General features: G+C 41.6%; 1 protein-coding gene across 1 annotated transcript in view; it reads left to right on the top strand.

Moving 5' to 3' along the window:
• The first annotated feature begins 649 nt into the window (after positions 1 to 649).
• The window catches only part of KCNK10 (potassium two pore domain channel subfamily K member 10), a 104,328-nt gene continuing 83,878 nt past the window's right edge, over positions 650 to 21,099 (top strand). Inside the window, exon 1 of the mRNA XM_061613240.1 lies at positions 650 to 701. Coding sequence (XP_061469224.1) covers positions 650 to 701 — 52 coding nt within the window. The remainder of the gene's footprint in view (positions 702 to 21,099) is intronic.

Genomic DNA, 21,099 nt, shown 5'->3' with positions numbered 1-21,099 from the left:
GACTGCTGAGTGGGCTGCTGGTGGTGGTTGGTGGAATCGAGATGGGTTGGTTGAAAGCCTTCTCCAGATGCATTAGCAGTGCGGGAGCAGCAGCAGCCTGGCTGCTGGCAGGCAAGCGAGACTTGACTGACTGAGTGACTGGCTGGCTAGATTCCCTGGCAGCTTTCGAACTGCATCTGGCTGGACGATGCGTTCACGTGTGCGCCAACCCAGTGTGTAATGCTGCAGTGGGCAACTCAGCAGCACTCAAGGAGCGTCTGCAAAAAGAAAGAAAGAAAGCCAAGGACAGGAGAGGACCAGCCTACTGCTCCTATAAAGCTAGGCAGCGCCTTGGAACTGACGTCCTCCTTTCTCCAGCAGGCTATTTGCCCCCGCTTCGCAAATTGTGCCAAAGCTCACTTGAGTGGCTTCCATCCAGGGCTGCTCCCTTTGCCACTTGAGCTCCACTACTAAGCCCCCTTCCGTGTTTTCTGGTGTATCAGTCTTTGCCTGGCAACCACCAGTTCTTTCCCATCCACACACACGCTCACTCGCTCCGAGGGCGCAGATTCCCCCCCCAGCTGAAATTAATTTGTTTGGCTGTAGCACCCAGGCAGAAAAAGGTTAGGAATTCATTTAAGCTTTCCCCCCTCCTTGTGCAAAGGAAGCGATGAAATTTCCAATCGAGACTCCAAGGAAACAGGTGAACTGGGATCCTCAAGGTGGGTGTTCGTTCTTCACTTTTTAATCTTTTTAAAAATTATTCCTCCAGCCTAAGGATTGGGAGAAAGAAGAGGCTTTGGCTCCGATTTGGACTGGGGGCTTTGTTTTTGACCATCCTCGCTCCCTGCTGACTCCTGTCTTGGAAGATGGTCAACCTTACTAAGATCTTTGGGGAGTGCAAGGTGGGTGGTGGGTGGTGGACAAACTTGTCCAACTGAAAACAACTAGAACAACTAAATATGATGTTGCTTCTCTCTCCTTCTCTCTCTCCTGCCCCCTTTTCAATTTTCATTCCCCTCTACACTGTTTTAGGCTCCTGGATGTTAACTTGTCTTGGGAGGATATGTCCTGGGGATTCTGTTACTTTGTTGTAAGATTCCTTTGTTGCTTCTGATGATCATTGTCTGCAGTAACCAGGGCGGTGGATACAGATAGTAAGTATCCACTGTCCACTCTGGTGCCCTCAGTGTCCAATGCCTCTTGGCAGCTAGGCGGGTGGGATGACAAGCTACTGCGGTAAGACTCCTATTGGGATGGCAGTCACAAAGGCATGGTGAATAACAAAGGTTAAGGATACCTTCTGCTGTTGGGTCTTCACCCTAATAACAACTGAGTTAGCCCTCCAGCCTTAGTGGTTGGGTAGAATCACTCTGTGCTTAAGCGGAGGCTGTGTTGTGAGAAGACTGTTGTGGATGAGTGCATGGGACACAAGGCTGTTCTACGTGTCACTGCTGTGGTGTTCTGTACAACAGTCCGAGTTGTTTAAAACATGCGCATGCAGACATGCGTGCACACAAACACTTCCAGCAAGCTGTAGCCTGTGTGCATTGTGAAATAAATGCCAAATAGCATCATTTTGGTTTAGCATTCTTCTTGCGAGTGTGGCAGAGATTTGTCTTGGCAGATGAGCAAGGATCAGAATAGGGTTTGGTGCAGGTTGAAAGCATGTGTCCCTAGGCTTAAATAGTAAAATACTAACAGCATTGTGCTGATGATGCATGTCAGATTTATATGTTTTCTAAATGACTTGGTTTGGCTCCTTTTGTCCCCCACTCACCTCACTCTTTGTTTACCCTGTTAGTGCTCTAAAATGGGCATGTACTGGCAAAAAGGTCCAAATCACTGGTGACTTCATGCATGACAATACAGTTAATAGCATGAAAACTGAATTGTGAAAATATCCCAAATTTTATCAAGGATATGTGTAAAGGAAGTGCACTTACCTCTGCCTTTCATAGTGATTTATTGCCATGTATGAAAACTATGTTGATTCTGAAATCTTTATCGTGTAACAACTAGGAGAATGGCTATCATGCGATTCCTTTTTTTAAAAAAATGTTGTTTCTTCCAGTGTTAGAATAAATAAATTGGGTGCTGCATCCCTAAACATTCATGATTACCGTGGTGATATTGGGCAGTGATGTTTCTATGTGTGGCTGAAGCCAGATATGTAATCAGCGGTGAAGGGCATGGTTCTTCAGTCCCAACAGGTGGTTGGCTCCAGTTCACCAACTGCACTGAGATGTTCAAATCTTCAAGTGGCTGATGACCAGCCAGTTCAAATGATGCAAGTCGTTTCTCAAGGGTGGTGTGTTACCTTGCACATTCCCACATTTGTGCTGATATCACATATTAAGTTAGCTGTGTGGCAAACACTAGAACTGTAACTTCCTTAGGTGCATTTTAAACACTACAGCAGGCCAGTGTGGCTTAGTGGTTAAAGTGTTGGACTACGACCTGGGAGACCACGGTTTGAATCCCCACACAGCCATGAAGCTCGCTGGGTGACCTTGGGCCAGTCACTACCTCTCAGCCTCAGAGGAAGGCAATGGTAAACTACCTCTGAAAAGCGCTTAGCATGAAAACCCTATTCATAGGGTCGCTATAAGTCAGAATCGACTTGAAGGCAATCCATTTCCATTTCAGTGGCACAGGAGTCATTTTTCTGTAGGTTTAGCCAAAAGTGCTGCTGTAAGATTGAAAGGTCGGGTGCCCCCCGGGCAGAGCCAGTGCACAGGCCCACATCACCTGACAGTCACCCTTAATCCCAGCCGTGTCTGCTAGAGTGCACCTGCAATGAAGTTGCAGGGAGTTTAAAGGGGTGGTTCTCTAACTTGGAACCATGCATGGTGTGAGGGCAGAAGATAACAGCACCTTTCTGAAGCTAACCAGGTCTGGGTACGGTTAGTGCCTGTATGGGAGACTACACGGGAGCCCTTTGTCTGCCCTCTGGAATTCCATGGCAGAAGAATGGTGGGACATAAAATATTAGAGTTTTTATTTTTATAATTAGTAAATAGTAGTAGTGAAGAATAAATATTATTATAATACAGTATTTTATTCACATATACCATTACTCTTGAGAGCTAATGTGGCATAGAGATTAGAGTGTCAAATTAAGGCTAAGGAGATCCAGGTTTAACTCCCCACTTGGACTTTAATGGGTGACCTGGGGCCAGTCACTCTCTCTCAACTTTACCTACCTCACATGGTTGTTGCAAGGATAAAATGGGGGGCACCATTTATTAATGATTGATTGATTGATTGATTAAATTAATATCCCTCTCTTCTTCCCAAAGGAGCCCAACCTATGCTTCCTTAAGCTCCTTGGAGGAAACAGAGGGTATACATATAATAAATAAAATAAAATAAAATAAAATAAAATGGCCTTGAATTACATCCTCTGCCTTCTCTAATGGGGATCGCTATGATTGCAAACATGCACCAATTCAGTTTGAAAGTTCCAAGCTGCCACTGGTATCCTATTCTCCCCCTCCTATGAGAATTCTCCAGGGAGCACCCCTCCTCCCCATACTGTGGGCCTGGCAGATTCTGGGGCCATGCGATCTCTTAAACACATGAGTTTGGCTTGAATTCATTATTGGAGGAGCTGCTGTCAAAATTTTCTGGGTGGCTTGATTTCAACATGCTTAATTCCCTCTTCTAACAAACACGTTGGTCCTAACTTGAATTAAAGCAATGCAGAAGACCGATTTATCTAGCTATTACATATTTGAATTACCTTTGACGGACCCAAGGCAATGTACAAAGACTTGATTCCAGAGTTCCTGTGAGTGGAACTCTGCTCATGAGATACTCTCAAAGGAAAGCGGGGAGGGGGAGGAGAAGCAGTTTCCACCAGTTCTTCCTTTCTCTTGCAGCCATCTATGCCTACTGAAAAGCTGCTATGGAAGGTTGGGTGACCCTCTGGAGCAGTGTGGGAGGTGTCACAGGAAACTGCAGGGGAAGGGGGAACTGGATGAAATTTCCACTCCCTTCTTCCTCCAGAAGTGGAAGACTTTGCTGGATCTCGGTCCCTTCTCTCAACAGAAGTGATTGCCTGGATTCAACTCATAGAGCTAGCTGGTTAGCTAAATAAATAAAGGGAGGAATGCCTGAATTACTAAATTGCCCGGTGACTTTTTCACAATATATTTGAATGCCATGTATTGGTCATATAGCAGAGCCAGGAGCCACATGATGTCATTTGCTTAATACCATTCAAAGAACCTGGTGTTGTGGATCTGTTATTATAAGGGCAATATTGTCCTGCCTAAACTCAAAGAACTCAGACTGAGACATGGCTGTGTTTTTTTTCTTCTACTGTAGTAAGAGACAGCTTCAGTTCAGTGTGCTTCATGAATCTACCTATGGCTTACTCAGAACTCGGCATCTCGCTAGGACTAACTAGGCTCAACTTTACGGCACTAAGATGTTGACTCAGCAACTGCTCCCCCCTTTGACTCAGCTTAAGTAAGGTGGGGTGGGCACCCTGCTTGCGTGTGCCAACTGTCACTATTGGGAGCCTGCGTACAGGCGAAGACTCCGCCTTAACTGTGTTTAATTTCCCACTGCCTCCGACTCCTGGTGCAAGGCGAAGGCGGAGCTCCCATTTCCATCCCGTCTTCCCCCTCCAAGGGGGGAGGGCTGCCTGCAGGTGATGCGGGCTCAGGGAGAGGGGAAGTGTCAGGCTGGGAAACAACTGGCTGGTCAGGCTGACTCCCCACAGGGGTACCTGGAGCTGCTGGGGTTGAACTGTCAAAGTCCAGGGCTGGGGCTCCTTCTGAGTTCAACTCCCTGCTTGACCCTTCAATGGCTCTAACATCCAACTCTCAGTCCTCCCCTGCATCATTCTTGTCAGTCCACTTCCATCCAGCAGGGCACACAATAAATATCATCTACCTGTTAATCTGATTTTATTAAATTGTGAACCACTATGAGAATCATTATGGCTGAAAAGTGGTATAGAAATATGGTGAATAAATAAATTATATAGTAAAAGGTAGCTGATGGTTTCACTTGGTACCATAACTGCACAATTACCAACATATGTACTTAGAATCTCAAACTTCACAAATCACTTAAATGTGGGAGATTGGATGAGTATTTGAAAGCAAGAATACCAAGACTGACACTGATCGCAGAGTAAGAGGTTTGGCAGGTTTCTTGTTTGTTTGTTTATGTGCATTTTGGTGTTTATGGTTATAAACTGAGGGGTACTAATCATTATCTGAAGTATGGGGGCAATGTTAAACATAATTACCATCTGCTAAGTGATTTGATGTCCCCAAATGGATGGAACTCTGAAAGTTAATTGCAGTGTGTTTATGATCCAGTGCTAAAACAATTAAATGGGATGAACAACTTCAAATGTTGCTGGTTCCCTGGACTGCCACTACAGTACATTACTTTTCTGAATGTATGTGTTGTTAAATGTCTCTAAGGGACATGTCCTTGTGACTTGCAAATAGCCAGATGTGTGTCTGACTCCCAGGATGGATTCTGATGATCATAGTTATTAATGAGATGAATGGATGCTTGATCGAAGTTTTTCTTCCACAAAGATTTCCTAACAGATATTTTGATCTCTTATGTTTGGTAGCTGTCAGTTCACCAAAAGCTCCCACATGATGGAATTATCACTTTTAAATTAGTTGTTAACAGACTGTACCGAGACACTAAGGGTCATATTCAACATAGCGCTAAGCAAACAGTTCCATCAACACAAGGATTTCTCCTTGTGCAATGGAATGTTATCTCCATCTTCTCCCTTGGCACACTCCCTAAATCTGGTTCCCCAAACCCTCCAAAGCAGATCTGGGGATCACACAGGGTGCCCATGGGGGGAAGAGAAGGGGGAAAGTGCCATTGCGCTAGTGCGGCTATTGTGCCAACAAAATTGTTTAGTTGAATGGTGCCCAGATTCAACAGTGCCCATGGAAGGATTAAAGACAAGTTCAAAGTTTTTTCCTGCTTTCTTCACTCAAGTGTGAACAATGTAATATGTCAATTAGGGCACTTATAAAACTTAGCTAAGGCAACTTCTGCTTAGTTCCCTGTTGAAAGTACACTCTGTGGCAAACCCATGTTTGCCTCTGTATAATATGACCCTCAAGAGCACCACGTTGAGATCAGCAGAGGGGACCCTTTTGGTAGCTATGTCACCCTCAAAGGTTCGGGGAGGGGTGGCCCAGGAGAAGGCATTCTCTGTGGCAGCCTCTAAGCTGTGGAATTCCCTCCCCACCAAGTTGCGTCTGGCAACTTCATTGTACAACTTTCGGTGAATGCTGAAAATGCACCTCTTTACTCTGGCCTTCAATACCTGAGATGTATCTTTTTAGGACTCACCCAATTTTCTGTGATGTTGTTTTTAACTGTTTTAACTATGTGTTTTAAAATTGTTGTAACTGGCCCTGGGACCTCTGGGTGAAGGGTGGTAGTGGTGGTGGTAGTAGTAGTAGTAGTAGTAGTAGTAATTGCAGATGTGTCCAGTTTACATGATTGGAATCAGTTGGAGTATAAGATGACAAGGTAATGGGGGGAAACTAGATAGACTGGCAGAGATGCTGCAGAATCATTAGCAAACTTGATGGGACTAATCTTAAGGTGCTTATCGGTGGCTCATCATTTTGAACTTTTGTAGTGTTATGGTTGTATAGCCTGAGAGCGCAAGCTCTCCACAGTTGCCAAGGTAACACTACTAATTTGGGCCTGTCTGTTTGGGAGAATGTGTGCACGCTCCTCAGCCTTAAAAGAGAATTTTGGAGGGAAAATTGGAGGGAGAAACATCAATAATTTAAGATATGCAGATGATACCATACTCTTAGCAGAAACCAGTAATGATTTGAAACGAATGCTGATGAAAGTTAAAGAGGAAAACACAAAAGCAGGACTACAGCTGAACGTCAAAAAGACTAAAGTAATGACGGACTTCCGGGAAGGGTGACTTAGCCTGTGCCTGCTTTTGAGACGGGCTCCTGCCTCAAAAGAAGCTTATTCAGATATATCAGTCAGTTTTTTCTTTTTTTTTGACTGATTAAACTTCTCCCGGGTAGGGAGAAACGAAGAGATTAACCTCAAAGCCTATTTTTGTTGGGACGACCAGATCTCATTAATTTATGGGACGAGGTCCAGCCGACGAAGGTGGGACGGATTTTCAACAGCAAGCTCTATCTGTTAAAGCGAACGTTCATCTTATCTTCTAAGAGAGAACGCATTAACAGGCAAGCACCCTTCTTTCTATATTTTTCTTTTACTTGACTTAAATTGTTGCTGTTTAAAAGAGATTTGCCAGATTGATCGGTTTTTGACATCTCACTGGGGAGCCGTAACTTCTCTCTGCTACGCACTAATTAATAGCTTATCTCTGTTTTTGTTGCAAAAAGCTGTCCTGGATTTGCATTCTAAAGATACACACAGAAGAGGGATTTCTATTCCAGATTTTTATTTTGAAAAATATTATACTGTTTTGAGACTACTCTCTTTTTGGTCTATTTTATTTTGACGAATCTGTTTCTTGACGATTGCCATTAATTGTTTCGATCCTGGGAACTGCATTTTGTTTACTTAACTATTGGAGAGATAAGGCTGTCTGCTCTGTTTATACTGTGATGTCATCAAGTCTGGAATATTAACCCAATTGTTGCTGAAATAAGAAGTGGTTTTCCTATATTTTTCTTTTAAAATGGCAATTAAGAAAGTGGCTGAGAATCTGGAAATAACTATGTTTCAGAAAATAATGGATGAGATTGAGATAACGAAAATTGAATTGAGTAAAATGAAGCAGGAGATTAAAGATATAAGGGTCCCTGTGAGAGAGGTGACCCTGGAAGGGGTCCCTGTGAGAGAGGAGACCCCGGAGATTGGAACAGGGGTCCCTGTGAGAGAGGAGACCCTGGAGACTGGAATAGGGGTCCCTGTGAGAGAGGAGATCCCGGAGATTGGAACAAACGTGGAACAGGAACAAGATTTGGAGTCTATGGACTTTAGAAATAAAATCTATTGTTTGGAACTCAATGTTATCTCTGAAGAAATTAATGAAGATTCTAGAGATAAAGTTATCAATGGCATGGATTATCTTCTGGACTGGAATGATGTGATGGAGCCCAATATAGAGAAAATCTATGGAATTAACTGCAGCCATGTGACAATGGAAAAACTTTTAAGAGATGACCCAGTGTATTTTGAAAAAAAGAACAGAGATATGATTTTACAGCAGTATTTCAGCAACCTATTCAGAATGGATGGCAAGAAAATATTTGGGATAGAGGTAATTCCCATCAGACTCTTACTATATGACTATGGCTTTGACAGCAAGATTATTATGGAATACTGATAATGGAAGATTGGATATTGAAATTACTGGACTTAACAAGACTACTGAAGATGGAAGATGGAAAATGGAACTAATAGAGATAATAGAACAATGGCTACTGAAATTACTGAACCTAACAGATTCTGATGTGATGGATTAATTGAAATGTTTATTTTGACTATGGTAATGACAATAAGATTATCATAATTAGTAATGAGATGGATTAATCGATATGCTTATCTGGAAAAAAAAAATTGATAGATATATTTCTTAAAGAATTGAAATCTCTCTTTGACTTTTTGTGGAAAGAATAAAGTAATGTTTATGAGATTTGATGATTAAGTAAGATAACTACTGGAGGAAAGTGATTTTATAATATGACTTAAGAGACAGGATTGCTATATATTATAGACTTATAACTGATTTGATCTTTGACAAATGGGAAGTCAATATTTTACTCTTTATTTTTTATTTTTGTTTTTTTTTTTTTTCTTCTTTTTTTCTTTTTGTTTAACTATTTTTGATTTTGTTTTTTGTCTTTGAATGTTTTATGATTTTGTCTTGTATGTTTTACGAAAATTTGAATAAAAATTATTGAAAAAAAAAAAAAAGACTAAAGTAATGACAACAGAAGATTTATGTAACTTTAAAGTTGACAATGAGGACATTGAACTTGTCAAGGATTATCAATACCTCGGCACATTCATTAACCAAAATGGAGACAATAGTCAAGAAATCAGAAGAAGGCTAGGACTGGGGAGGGCAGCTGTGAGAGAACTAGAAAAGGTCCTCAAATGCAAAGATGTATCACTGAACACCAAAGTCAGGATCATTCAGGCCATGGTATTCCCGATCTCTATGTATGGATGTGAAAGTTGGACAGTGAAAAAAGCGGATAAAAATCAACTCATTTGAAATGTGGTGTTGGAGGAGAGCTTTGCACATACCATGGACTGCGAAAAAGACCAATAATTGGGTGTTAGAACAAATTAAACCAGAACTGTCACTAGAAGCTAAAATGATGAAACACGTTATTATCATACTTTAGTGAATCATGTCTTCTCATGATGTGTCCAGAGAAGACCATAATGCTAGGAAAAACAGAAGGGAGTAGAAAGAGTAAGGCCAAACAAGAGATGGATTGATTCCATAAAGGAAGCCATAGACCTGAACTTACAAGATCTGAACAGGGTGGTCCATGACAGATGCTTTTGGAGGTCACTGATTCATAGGGTCACCATAAGTCGTAATCGACCTGAAGGCACATAACAACAACAACAAGAAAGCATTTGCCTTTTTTGCAGCCACATCACTCTATTGGTTCATATTCAACTTGTGATCAACAAGTTTTTGCATGTAGTATTGCTGAGCCAATTATCTCCCATCTTATAATGCATTTGCTTTCTTTTTCCTAGGTGTAGACCTTTGCACTTATCCCTGTTATATTTCATTCTGTTGTTTTCAGCCCAATGCTCCAGCCTATCAAGATCACTTTGAATTTTGTTTGTGTCTCCCGGGTTATTAGCTGTCCCTCCCAATTTTGTATCATCTGCACCTCTGATAACCATTCCCTGCACCTCCTCATCCAAGTCATTAATAAAAATGTTGAAGAGCACTGGGTCCAGGACTGAGCCCTGTGGTATCCCGCTTGTTACCTGCCCCCAGTTTGAGAAGGAATTATAGATAAACACTTTTTGAGTATGATTCTGTAGCTAACTGTGGATCCACTAGGGATGTGCTAGAATTCCACTCAATTTAGATTTGGTACCATATTTTATGTTAATTCACTTATTCCCAATCTCTGAGGATCTAATTTTAACATAGCAAATTTCTGTGGCTATTTTTGAAAACTGACTTTAAAAAATTTTCTTCTTTAAAATATAGATTGTAGGAATGATAATTTATCAATAGTTCCTTTTAAAACAGTGATATTTCCTTCAATATTGATATTAATATCAATATTTTTTCTAAGTGAAAAAAAGGTATCAGTAAAAGCAGCGGCTAGCAGGTACAGAATTTATTCGAATCACTGCCAACCTGTTAGGTTGATGGAATGCTTTCAAACTGGCAACTGATCCCATCCCTAAGCTCCACCTGATAGTTTTTCCATCCAGCCCACATTTAGCTAGCTTGCTGTTCAGAATATCATGGGACACTTTGTGAAAAGCTTTGCTGAAGTCGAGATATATGATGTCTGCAGCATTCCCACAGTCTACCAGGGGGGCTACCTGATTAAAAAATGAGATAAGTTTAGCCTGGCAGGATTTGTTCTTGACAAATCCATGTTGGCGTCTAGTAATCACTGCCTTGTTTTCAAGGTGCTTGCAGACTGAAATTTTTATAATCTGCTCCAGAATTTTCCCAGTTATTCATGTTAGGCTGACCTGTAATTCCCAGGTTCCTCCTTTTTGCCCCTTATGAAGATGGGGACAACATTAGCCCTCCTCCAGTCATCTGACACTTCACCTATCCTCCACAATTTCACAAAGATAATCAACAGTTGTTCCGAGAGTTCTTTAGCCAGTTCCTTCAATGCTCTAGGATGCAGTTCATTGGGTCCTGGAGATTTGAACTAGATCAAAGTAATTAGGTATTCCTTGACCACTTGTCTATCAATCTCAAGCTGCAATCCTGTTCCTTCAACTTGTACTTCATATTTGCCAGGAGGGTCATAGACCCTCTTTTGGAAGAAGACTGAGCCAAAGTAGGAACTGAGCACTTGTGCCTTTTCTTTGTCATCTGTTATTATTTTGCCATTCTCATTGAGTAGCTGAACCACCATTTCTTTTCTCTGTCTTTTACTATGGATGTACCTGAAGAAAGGTTTTTTGTTGCTTTTGGCATCCCTCACTAACCTCAGCTCATTCTCAGCTTTAGCTTTCCTTATGCTATCCCTACAATTCCATGCTTCCTGTCTGAAAGCACATCAGGAAAGATTACTAAGGTCTGGACAAGGGTTTGCCATCATGCATAGTTTTTTTAAAAACATAAGTGTTGGTTAAAACAAAGAGTTAGAAATTTGACTGAGCCACAGCTTGATTATAACAAAAGAGATACAAAGTTGGGGTGGGGGAGGAATCATAGGTGATATTGAGGTTAGGTGACAGGGAAAGACTCTAGGGAACTGTTGGTGGTTAAACTGAGTTAATCTTGGGCTGCTGTTTAAATGATAAATATCACACTTTATACTGCTGCCACATGAGGATGAGAGAGATCTATTCATTGATTTATGAATAGTCCCTGAACAGTGTCTCGGATCCACACAGTGCCACCTCTAAGCACTTTTGTATCTCTGCTGTAGAAGAGGGAAAAAGTGAGAAATCACATGCTGTTGGATAGGCCTTGTTTTACTATGAATTAGAAGATACTCCCGTGCATACTTATTTCTATTTACCAATGTTCAGAAAGTGCTGCAGTGACAAACTGCACTGCTGCACAATGGTAACAGTCGTCGTTCTTGTACAGTATAATGTTGTTGTTCTTAATTTATTTTTACAACAGCTATGACTAAACCTTAGCCAAGCCCCTATTCAAATGACATGGGCCTCATTGTGAACAACAGTACTCCATCTGGTAGGTCTTCAGTATTACCACTACCATTTCAGCTTGTCACAATTGGGCCACTATATGGGCAGTTTTTCCCAGACAATGTCAGGGCCACCTGGAAGGTTAGATGCTTCCACTTTAACTTCCTCCAATATTCATAGTACCTACTCTGTAGTTCAAGGAGCTTATATTACAACAAAGTCAAATACCAAGTCATGAGCATTTGTTGCTGTGGCAGTAGAAGATATTAATTCTTCTCCAAATTACACCCTAACACTTCATAAATAACTTAGGGGAATAAAACGTTAATCACATGACAGAATATATACACTTTGCAAATTGGCCAAATGGCTACCAAAGAATTCATACTGAAATGAAAGGGACTGCCTTCAAGTTGATTCCGACTTATGGCAACCCTATTAATAGGGTTTTCATGGTAAGTGGTATTCGGAGGGGGTTTACCATTGCCTCCCTCTCAGGCTGAGAGGCAGTGACTGGCCCAAGGTCACCCAGTGAGCTTCATGGCTGTGTGGGGATTTGAACCCTGGTCTCCCAGGTCGTAGTCCACCACCTTAACCACTACACCACACTGGCTAGATCAAGCAAAAATCTACACCTTTTGTTAGGAATTTGTTTATGGAAGGTCACACTGAGGAAAGTATGAAAGGTGCACAACCAGGCCTTTTTACAACCCCACATTCCAAAGTGAGCTGCCATCTAAGCCAGGGACGAGGAACCAGATGCTGTTGGACTACAAAGCCCATCACTTCCAACTGGTGGGATCAGGATTGATCAAGTTGTAGCCCAACTACGCTTGGAAGGCTTCAAGTGCCCCATATGTTGCCACAGCTGCTATGGAACACTTCCCTTCAAACAATCAATCTTCCTTCCTCCCTTCCTTCTGTATTCAAGAGAATTTTATTCTGCCACTGGGGTTCTTAACCTGTGGTCCATGGACCCCTGGGTGTGTGTCCATGAATGGGCTTCAGGAGGTCCATTAACTGCATGCAACAAAACAAAACAATTTCCAATGCAATAAAATAAATTGTATTTATTTATGGAGGTCCTTGGTTTTAATCAGATTCTCAAAGGGGACTGTGACCCCACCTCTTGCTTGGGGAAGGGCTGTAGCTCAGTGGTAGGGCATCAGCTTTGCATGCAGAAGGTCCAGGGTTCAATCCTGGTATCCCCAGTTAGGGCTGAGAGTAGGGTTGCCATATTGCCCGGTTAGCCGGATTTTACCCAGATTCTTTGCATGCCACCTGGTGCCCGTTTAGCCCCTTAGGTGGCCCAGATTCTCAGCTTTAATTAAAAAAAAAACATTAAGTTTCTAGGTGGTCCGGTTCTCGAGATATACATAAAAATGTCAGCCGCCCCCGACTGTTAAATCTTTCTTTAAACAGTACTGTATAGCACTTTGTAGCTTTAACCCCGCCCGTTCAGGATTGCAGCCAATCAGTGAAGACAGGGTTGCATTTGGTTGACCTGAGGCAGTGTCTAGAAAACCTCATTGCAATGCCAGAAAATGGTGGTTTCCCCCCGTTTATCTGAAAATCTCATAAATTGGGTAAGTGTATACATTTCAGGTTTTTTTCCTCTTGTGTGCAGGAGTCAGATCCTGGGCAGTGTTTTGAAAACCTTCCCAATACTTGCTTTTGTAAAAGCAATGCTAATCCCATATGCCCAGAGTAAATCCCATTGAATTCAATAGGACTTACTTTTGAGTAGACATGGTTATGAATGTGCTGAAAATCAATGGGACTTTGGAGTGAATGTAAAAAAGAATTGTGTTTGTGTTCTAACTCTTTCTGTTCCCCCCTTCAGTCCTATTTTAAAGCAAGTAGGCAGGGCTTACTTAGGTATTACAGTTTTTATTCTGTAGGAAACTAATACTGAATTTTTAAAAAACTAATACTGATTTTTCTGCAATGACCAACTGGTTTGACAATAAACTATTATATGGGCTGTATGTATTTATACATCTGCAGTGTGTGCGTGTGCGTGTATGGAGTGTTTCCAACAACCCTGTGAGGTAGGGTTGGAAACCAAGGCAGCTCACAACAAGAAATTAAGCCATTTAATATCCAATAACCATAAAAACAAGTATAAACAGTTGCAAAACAATGTGAACAATGTCGTTTAGATAGTTTGGTAGACAGTGCTGGGGAGGAGTCAGTGGTCGTGGTGCACGTTGGCACCAACGACATGGGGAAATGCAGCCGTGAGGTCCTGGAAGCAAAATTTAGGTTGCTAGGTAGGATGCTGAAAGCCAGGACCTCCAAGGTGGCTTTCTCTGAAATGCTACCGGTTCCACGCGCAGGACCAGACAGACAGGCCCAGCTTCGCAGTCTCAATGTGTGGATGAGACGATGGTGTCGGGTGGAAGGGTTTGGATTTGTTAGGCACTGGGGAACATTTTGGGACAAGCCGGGCCTGTACAAAAGGGACGGGTTCCACTTGAACCAGAATGGAACCAGACTGCTGGCACTTAAAATTAAAAAGGTGGCAGAGCAGCTTTTAAACTGACTGAGGGGGGAAACCCGACAGGAGCTGAGAAAGATCCGGTTCGGAATAAACCTCCCCCCTGGGATAAAAACCAAAGAAATGATGAAATTTTAAAAGGGGTAGGCCTAGAAGTAGGCATTGTGAGAGCAGGGGCACAGGATATCAATTCAGAAGAGCAAAATTACCACAGGCCAAACCACAAGTGCCAAAGACACTTGAAGAGAGACACTGCTTACAAGTGCCTGTACGCTAATGCTAGGAGCCTCCGAACCAAGATGGGAGAACTGGAGTGCTTGGTCTTAGAGGAGAGCATTGATATAGTGAGCATAACGGAGACCTGGTGGAATGGAGAAAACCAGTGGGATACGGTTATCCCTGGATATAAACTATATCGGAAGGACAGGGAAGGACGTATTGGTGGCGGAGTTGCTCTATACATGAAAGAAGGCATTGAATCCAGCAAGCTCGAAACCCCAAAAGAGGTGGACTCCTCCACAGAATCGTTGTGGGTGGTGATACCATGCCCCAGGAGGGACTTAATACTGGGAACAATCTATCGTCCCCCTGATCAAAATGCTCAGGGAGACCTTGAGATGGGATATGAAATTGAGGAAGCATCCAAACTAGGAAATGTGGTAGTAATGGGTGATTTCAACTACCCGGACATAGACTGGCCGCATATGTGTTCCAGTCATGACAAAGAAGCAAAGTTTCTAGATATTCTAAATGACTGTTCCCTAGACCAGTTGGTCATGGAACCGACCAGAGGGATGGCAACCCTGGACTTAATCCTCAGTGGGGACCGGGACCTGGTGCGAGATGTAAGTGTTGTTGAACCGATTGGGAGCAGTGACCACAGTGCTATTAAATTAAACATACATGTAACTGGCCAATTGCCAAGAAAATCCAACACGGTCACATTTGACTTCAAAAGAGGAAACTTCACAAAAATGAGGGGATTGGTAAAAAGAAAGCTGAAAAACAAAGTCCAGAGGGTCACATCACTCGAAAATGCTTGGAAGTTGTTTAAAAACACTATATTAGAAGCTCAACTGGAGTGCATACCGCAGATCAGAAAAGGTACCGCCAGGGCCAAGAAGATGCCAGCATGGTTAACGAGCAAAGTCAAGGAAGCTCTTAGAGGCAAAAAGTCTTCCTTCAGAAAATGGAAGTCTTGTCCGAATGAAGAAAATAAACAAGAACACAAACTCTGGCAAAAGAAATGCAAGAAGACAATAAGGGATGCTAAAAAAGAATTTGAGGAGCACATTGCTAAGAACATAAAAACCAACAACAAAAAGTTCTATAAATACATTCAAAGCAGGAGACCATCTAGGGAGACAATTGGACCCTTGGATGATAAGGGAGTCAAAGGTGTACTAAAGAACGATAAGGAGATTGCAGAGAAGCTAAATGAATTCTTTGCATCTGTCTTCACAGTGGAAGATATAGGGCAGATGCCTGAACCTGAACTAACATTTGCAGGAAGGGATTCTGAGGAACTGAGACAAATAGTGGTAACGAGAGAGGAAGTTCTAGGCTTAATGGACAATATAAAAACTGACAAATCACCGGGCCCGGATGGCATCCACCCGAGAGTTCTCAAAGAACTCAAAGGTGAAATTGCTGATCTGCTAACTAAAATATGTAACTTGTCCCTCGGGTCCTCCTCCGTGCCTGAGGACTGGAAAGTGGCAAATGTAACGCCAATCTTCAAAAAGGGATCCAGAGGGGATCCCGGAAATTACAGGCCAGTTAGCTTAACTTCTGTCCCTGGAAAACTGGTAGAAAGTATTATTAAAGCTAGATTAACTAAGCACATAGAAGAACAAGCCTTGCTGAAGCAGAGCCAGCATGGCTTCTGCAAGGGAAAGTCCTGTCTCAGTAACCTATTAGAATTCTTTGAGAGTGTCAACAAGCATATAGATAGAGGTGATCCAGTGGACATAGTGTACTTAGACTTTCAAAAAGTGTTTGACAAGGTACCTCACCAAAGACTTCTGAGGAAGCTTAGCAGTCATGGAATAAGAGGAGAGGTCCTCTTGTGGATAAGGATAAGGATAAGCTGAATGTTGGAAGATTCAGGACAGACAAAAGGAAGTACTTCTTTACTCAGCGCATAGTTAAACTATGGAATTTGCTCCCACAAGATGCAGTAATGGCCACCAGCTTGGATGGCTTTAAAAGAAGATTAGACAAATTCATGGAGGACAGGGCTATCAGTGGCTACTAGCCATGATGGCTGTGCTCTGCCACCCTAGTCAGAGGCAGCATGCTTCTGAAAACCAGTTGCCAGAAACCTCAGGAGGGGAAAGTGTTCTTGCACTCGGGTCCTGCTTGCGGGCTTCCCCCAGGCACCTGGTTGGCCACTGTGAGAACAGGATGCTGGACTAGATAGGCCACTGGCCTGATCCAGCAGGCTCTTCTTATGTTCTTATGTTCTTAAAGTGGCATGATTTGGAATTTTGGATTGTGTGCATGAAGTTGCTTATCACTTGAGGTTGCATTTCTGTCCCTGTTTGAGTAAGCCCCACTGAATACACTGAGACTTGCTTCTGAATAAATAAACCTAGGATTGCACTATAAATATCTTTACAGTTTGTGTAAATAATAAATATATTTGATAGTCATGCTTATATAAATATTTCTTCATTTATCCTATTTTTGGTTTTTGGTTAGGAATCCTGACTGGTTGTGAGATGCTTAGTTTTCTGCCTTACTCATAGGAATCTTGTTGTGGTTGGTATGGTGTTGCATTGAAGAAATCATGGTACAAAATGGCCTGAATCAGTATAAGGCAGATTCCTTGGTTCCTAAAAGTGGGAAGAGACTCAAGGGCCACAGTGAATCCAACATTTATTTATGTATTTTTATTTGCAACGTTTATATACCGCTTTATTGTAAAAAATCTCAAAGTGGTTTACAGAAAGAATTAAAACAATAAAATTATTGGCAAAAGCGTTAAGGACAGATACTTAAAAACATTCAAAATAATAAAACCAACAATGAGTTAAAAACAGATTTAAAAACACAATAGCTTCCACATGCCTGGAGAGGCTTGCCTCAAGAAAACTGATTTTAGCAGGTGCTGAAAAGAGGCATCTGCCTAATGTCAATAGGCAAGGAGTTCCAAAGCGTAAGTGCTGCCACTTTACAGGACTAATTTCTTACAAGAGCAGAACAAGTACTGTACTATGTGGCACCCATAACATGGAAAGCACAGCTTGAACTTGGCCTGGTAGCAAATCAGCAACCAATGCAGATTTCAGAGCAGAGGTATTATGTGCTGATAGGATCTCACTCATGTCAGCAATTGTGCTGCAGCATTCTGCATTAACTGCAGTCCCCAAGTCCGGTTGTGCTGCATGGGGATTTCTGTGACCTTGGCTGACTGGCTGCTAGGATTTTTTTAGTTTTGGTTTTTGGTTATGAATCCTGACTGGTTGTGGGATGCTGAGTTTTCTGCCTTACTCATAGGAATCTTGTTGTGGTTGGTATGGTATTACATTTAGGAAAGTGTTACTGCTTTTTGTGTTGTTTTTTTCCTATTTGCATTTCACTTATCTTTAACCTCACTCCATTACAGCCATAGAAGCAACAGCAGCATATGCAAGGTAATTAACTCCCATTAGTGATAAGAGCAAGAATTTATAATTATTATTTTAATTAAAACAAGAGGCTTATGAGTACTTTGAAGAGGACCAGATATTCATTTTCTTTCTGAACCCAGGACTGGGTCTTTCATGATGCCCGGTGGGGGGGGGGCAGGAGAGTAGTCGATAAGACAGACATCCTGGCATTGGTAATCTAATTAGGAAGGTATGTGTGGGGTTGTTGCACACTTCCAGGCCCAGTTCCATTTTGAGTATGGAGGTGGAAACTGTGTAGATGTGGTTGATAAAGGCAGAAGAAATTTTGAGTTAAGCAAAGCTCTGCTTTTATGAAACCTAAGAAACATACAGATACTTTGAATGTCTGAGCGCCTGCACCAGTGGAATACTGGAGGAACTTGTAAAACTTGCTGCAACAGTATTTAGAACTGAGCATGTGGTGTGAAAGACTCCTTTTCCTAACATTTTGGCTTCTTGTTTTTCTCCACCCACCACATCTCTGAAATATATCGTATATGTAATGGTTAACCATACTAAAAAATGTAAATAAGTTTATTTCGGTCAATGACCAGCAAAGGTTAACCATACTGCTGCCCAGACTTACTTTATGTTTGTTGCTATTTTGTGTTTTTATTATGTTTTTATATTGATTGTGTATTTTTATTGTTTTTATTATATTTGTAAGCTGTGCTGAGCTCTGTTTTTAACAGCAGAAGGGCAGGATATAAATCCTCTTAATCAATCAATCAATATTCCATAGTGTTGGAAACTAGAGTCTAGGCATTTAATGTTGCTTTAAAAAAAAGATTTCTCACATCTTTCCCCAGTTTTTGGTGGTAATTCCTAGGCACAAAAACAAAACAACTGGACAATCCAAATATTAATATGCAAATAATTTGCATAGTATGCAAATAATATGCAAATAATTTACATAATATGCAAATTAGCCTGCCCGGATTTGTGGAACTGGAATATGGCAACCCTAGCTGAGAGGGACCCCCTTCTCTGAAACCCTGGAGAGCCATTGCCAGTGAGTGATTATAGTACTGAGCTAGATGGACCAATGGCCTAACTCCATTTAAAATAGCTTCCTATATTCATAATTGGGGTAAGGAATTAATCTTTGGGGTGTGAGCTGGAATGTACAATTGTCTATTATGTTTAAATGTCAAAGCATATGTGCATATGCTTGCGCAGGTGGGTGTGGTGTTTTGACACAGGATTTGCCTTCCATATGTCTGTGAAGATACTTACAAATCTTTAGCCCTGAAAGATGAGATGTAAAAGAGCTTTCTAATTAATCTAATTTGCCTTTTGCAGTATGTCATTTCATTGTCAGAATTTTACATGTAACTGCAGAGTGCTCTGTGTGTGGCCCAGAAGGTGTAGCTTGTGCAGAATACCGAGGCTCGACTGCTCACTTGGGGCAAAATATCACCATCATGTTATGCCACTGTTGAAAGAATTGTGCCAGTTAGCTACCAGACTAAATTCAAGGTGCTGGTGTACAAAGCTCTGTACAGCTTGGGACCAGGATACCTTAAAAAATCCCTTATTTACCTAATCAATCACTGCAGTCAGCATGAGAGGGCATCCTGCAGATACCATCTTATCAGGGGGTCCATTCCACATGATGTCAGAATCGGGCCTTTAGAGTGGTAGCAACTACCGTTTGGAACTCTGTCCTGTTACATATCAAACCAGTGCTGTCTCTATTGTCTTTTTGGCGCCTGTTGAAGACTTTCCTCTTTCAACAAGCCTTCTAAGTGGAGATATTTTTCCCAGCTGGTATCTGTGTTAGATTTGAAATTGTTTTAATATATGTAATTGCTTTAACTGCTTTTATCTAGGTAACGGCTTTTAATTGTTTTTATGTATGCTATTGATTTATTAATTAAATTTTTTATAAGCCACACTTTTCATAGAAGTACATCAAGGTGGCCTACAACATAGAAAGACACAATAAAATTTAAAAACCAATAAAAACATAATTAAAAACAATGATAAAATAATAAATGGTTTTATATGTTTTCATTGTATTGTGAAATCGCTTTGAGATGCTTCATAGGCAACATTTCATAAATGAAATAAGTATTAATAAATAATAACAGACAGCTGGGCTTTGGGTGAAGCTTCTTGCCAAGGTTCATGTGTTATTCACTGTCCTTTAGGGGAGCAGTAAGCAAATGAAGCTCACTGGGTGACCTTGGGCCAGTCACTGCCTCTTGGCCTCAGAGGAAGAAAATGGTAAACCACCTCTGAATACTGCTTACCATGAATAGGGTCACCATAAGTCCGGATCGACTTGGAGGCAGTCATTTCCATTTTAAGCAAAGTAACTGAAATCTGTCTTGGTGCAAAAAGGATAGTGAACTGACCCCATGAGTTTGCCGACTTCATAGTCACTGGACCAGACATGGCCCCCCTCCCCTTCTGTTCATTTCCTGCCGAACGTACAGAAGTGTCCCTAAGAAATGGGGGTGGGGGGTGGGTGAATCTGATAAAAATGCTTTGTTGTGGTGAAGCAACAATTAGTACTACTATAGCAACACAGTCCCATAGGACCTGCTTGCTGTTTAATGCAACAGGTATAAAACACTGAGTTGCTGGAGCCGCAGAGTTTATATCTCTGAACAACTGACTCAGCCGTTCTCCTTCCTAGGAAGATAAATAGAAAACTATGCAGTTTGTTATAAAGAGATCTCTGGAACAAGACCTTAAAAAAAGTGGGTATGCTTTATTTTCCTATGTACTTCTTGAAGACTCATGTAAGTGAGGAAATTTAATTTAATTATATTCCCCATTGGGAGGGGGTTTAAATCTGTGTTTCAAACAGAGCATACAAGAAGGATTCAGTTACACTATAAATACAGTATAGATGAAAGTATAAAAATTATTATTTTTAAAAAAGGTTTGACATTCATGTGCTTGATGTTTAGGTCAGCAGAGTCAACAAATCAATGTTTGTGAATGATTTCATTCCAATTGCAGTGACTGGCATCCCCCATCTAGGAAGGGCGGGAACGGCATAAACAGGCAGCTGCACAAAAGGTGGTGTCCATGAAATCTAAGCCACATGGAGGCTGCTCTGTGTGGTGAGATGTTCATGTGTACTCAAGCGCGCTGCAGATGTGCCAGATT

This window comes from Rhineura floridana, chromosome 2, assembly GCF_030035675.1.
Source record: "Rhineura floridana isolate rRhiFlo1 chromosome 2, rRhiFlo1.hap2, whole genome shotgun sequence".
Lineage (NCBI taxonomy): Eukaryota > Metazoa > Chordata > Lepidosauria > Squamata > Rhineuridae > Rhineura > Rhineura floridana.
This window is presented reverse-complemented; position numbering and strand designations above follow the sequence as displayed.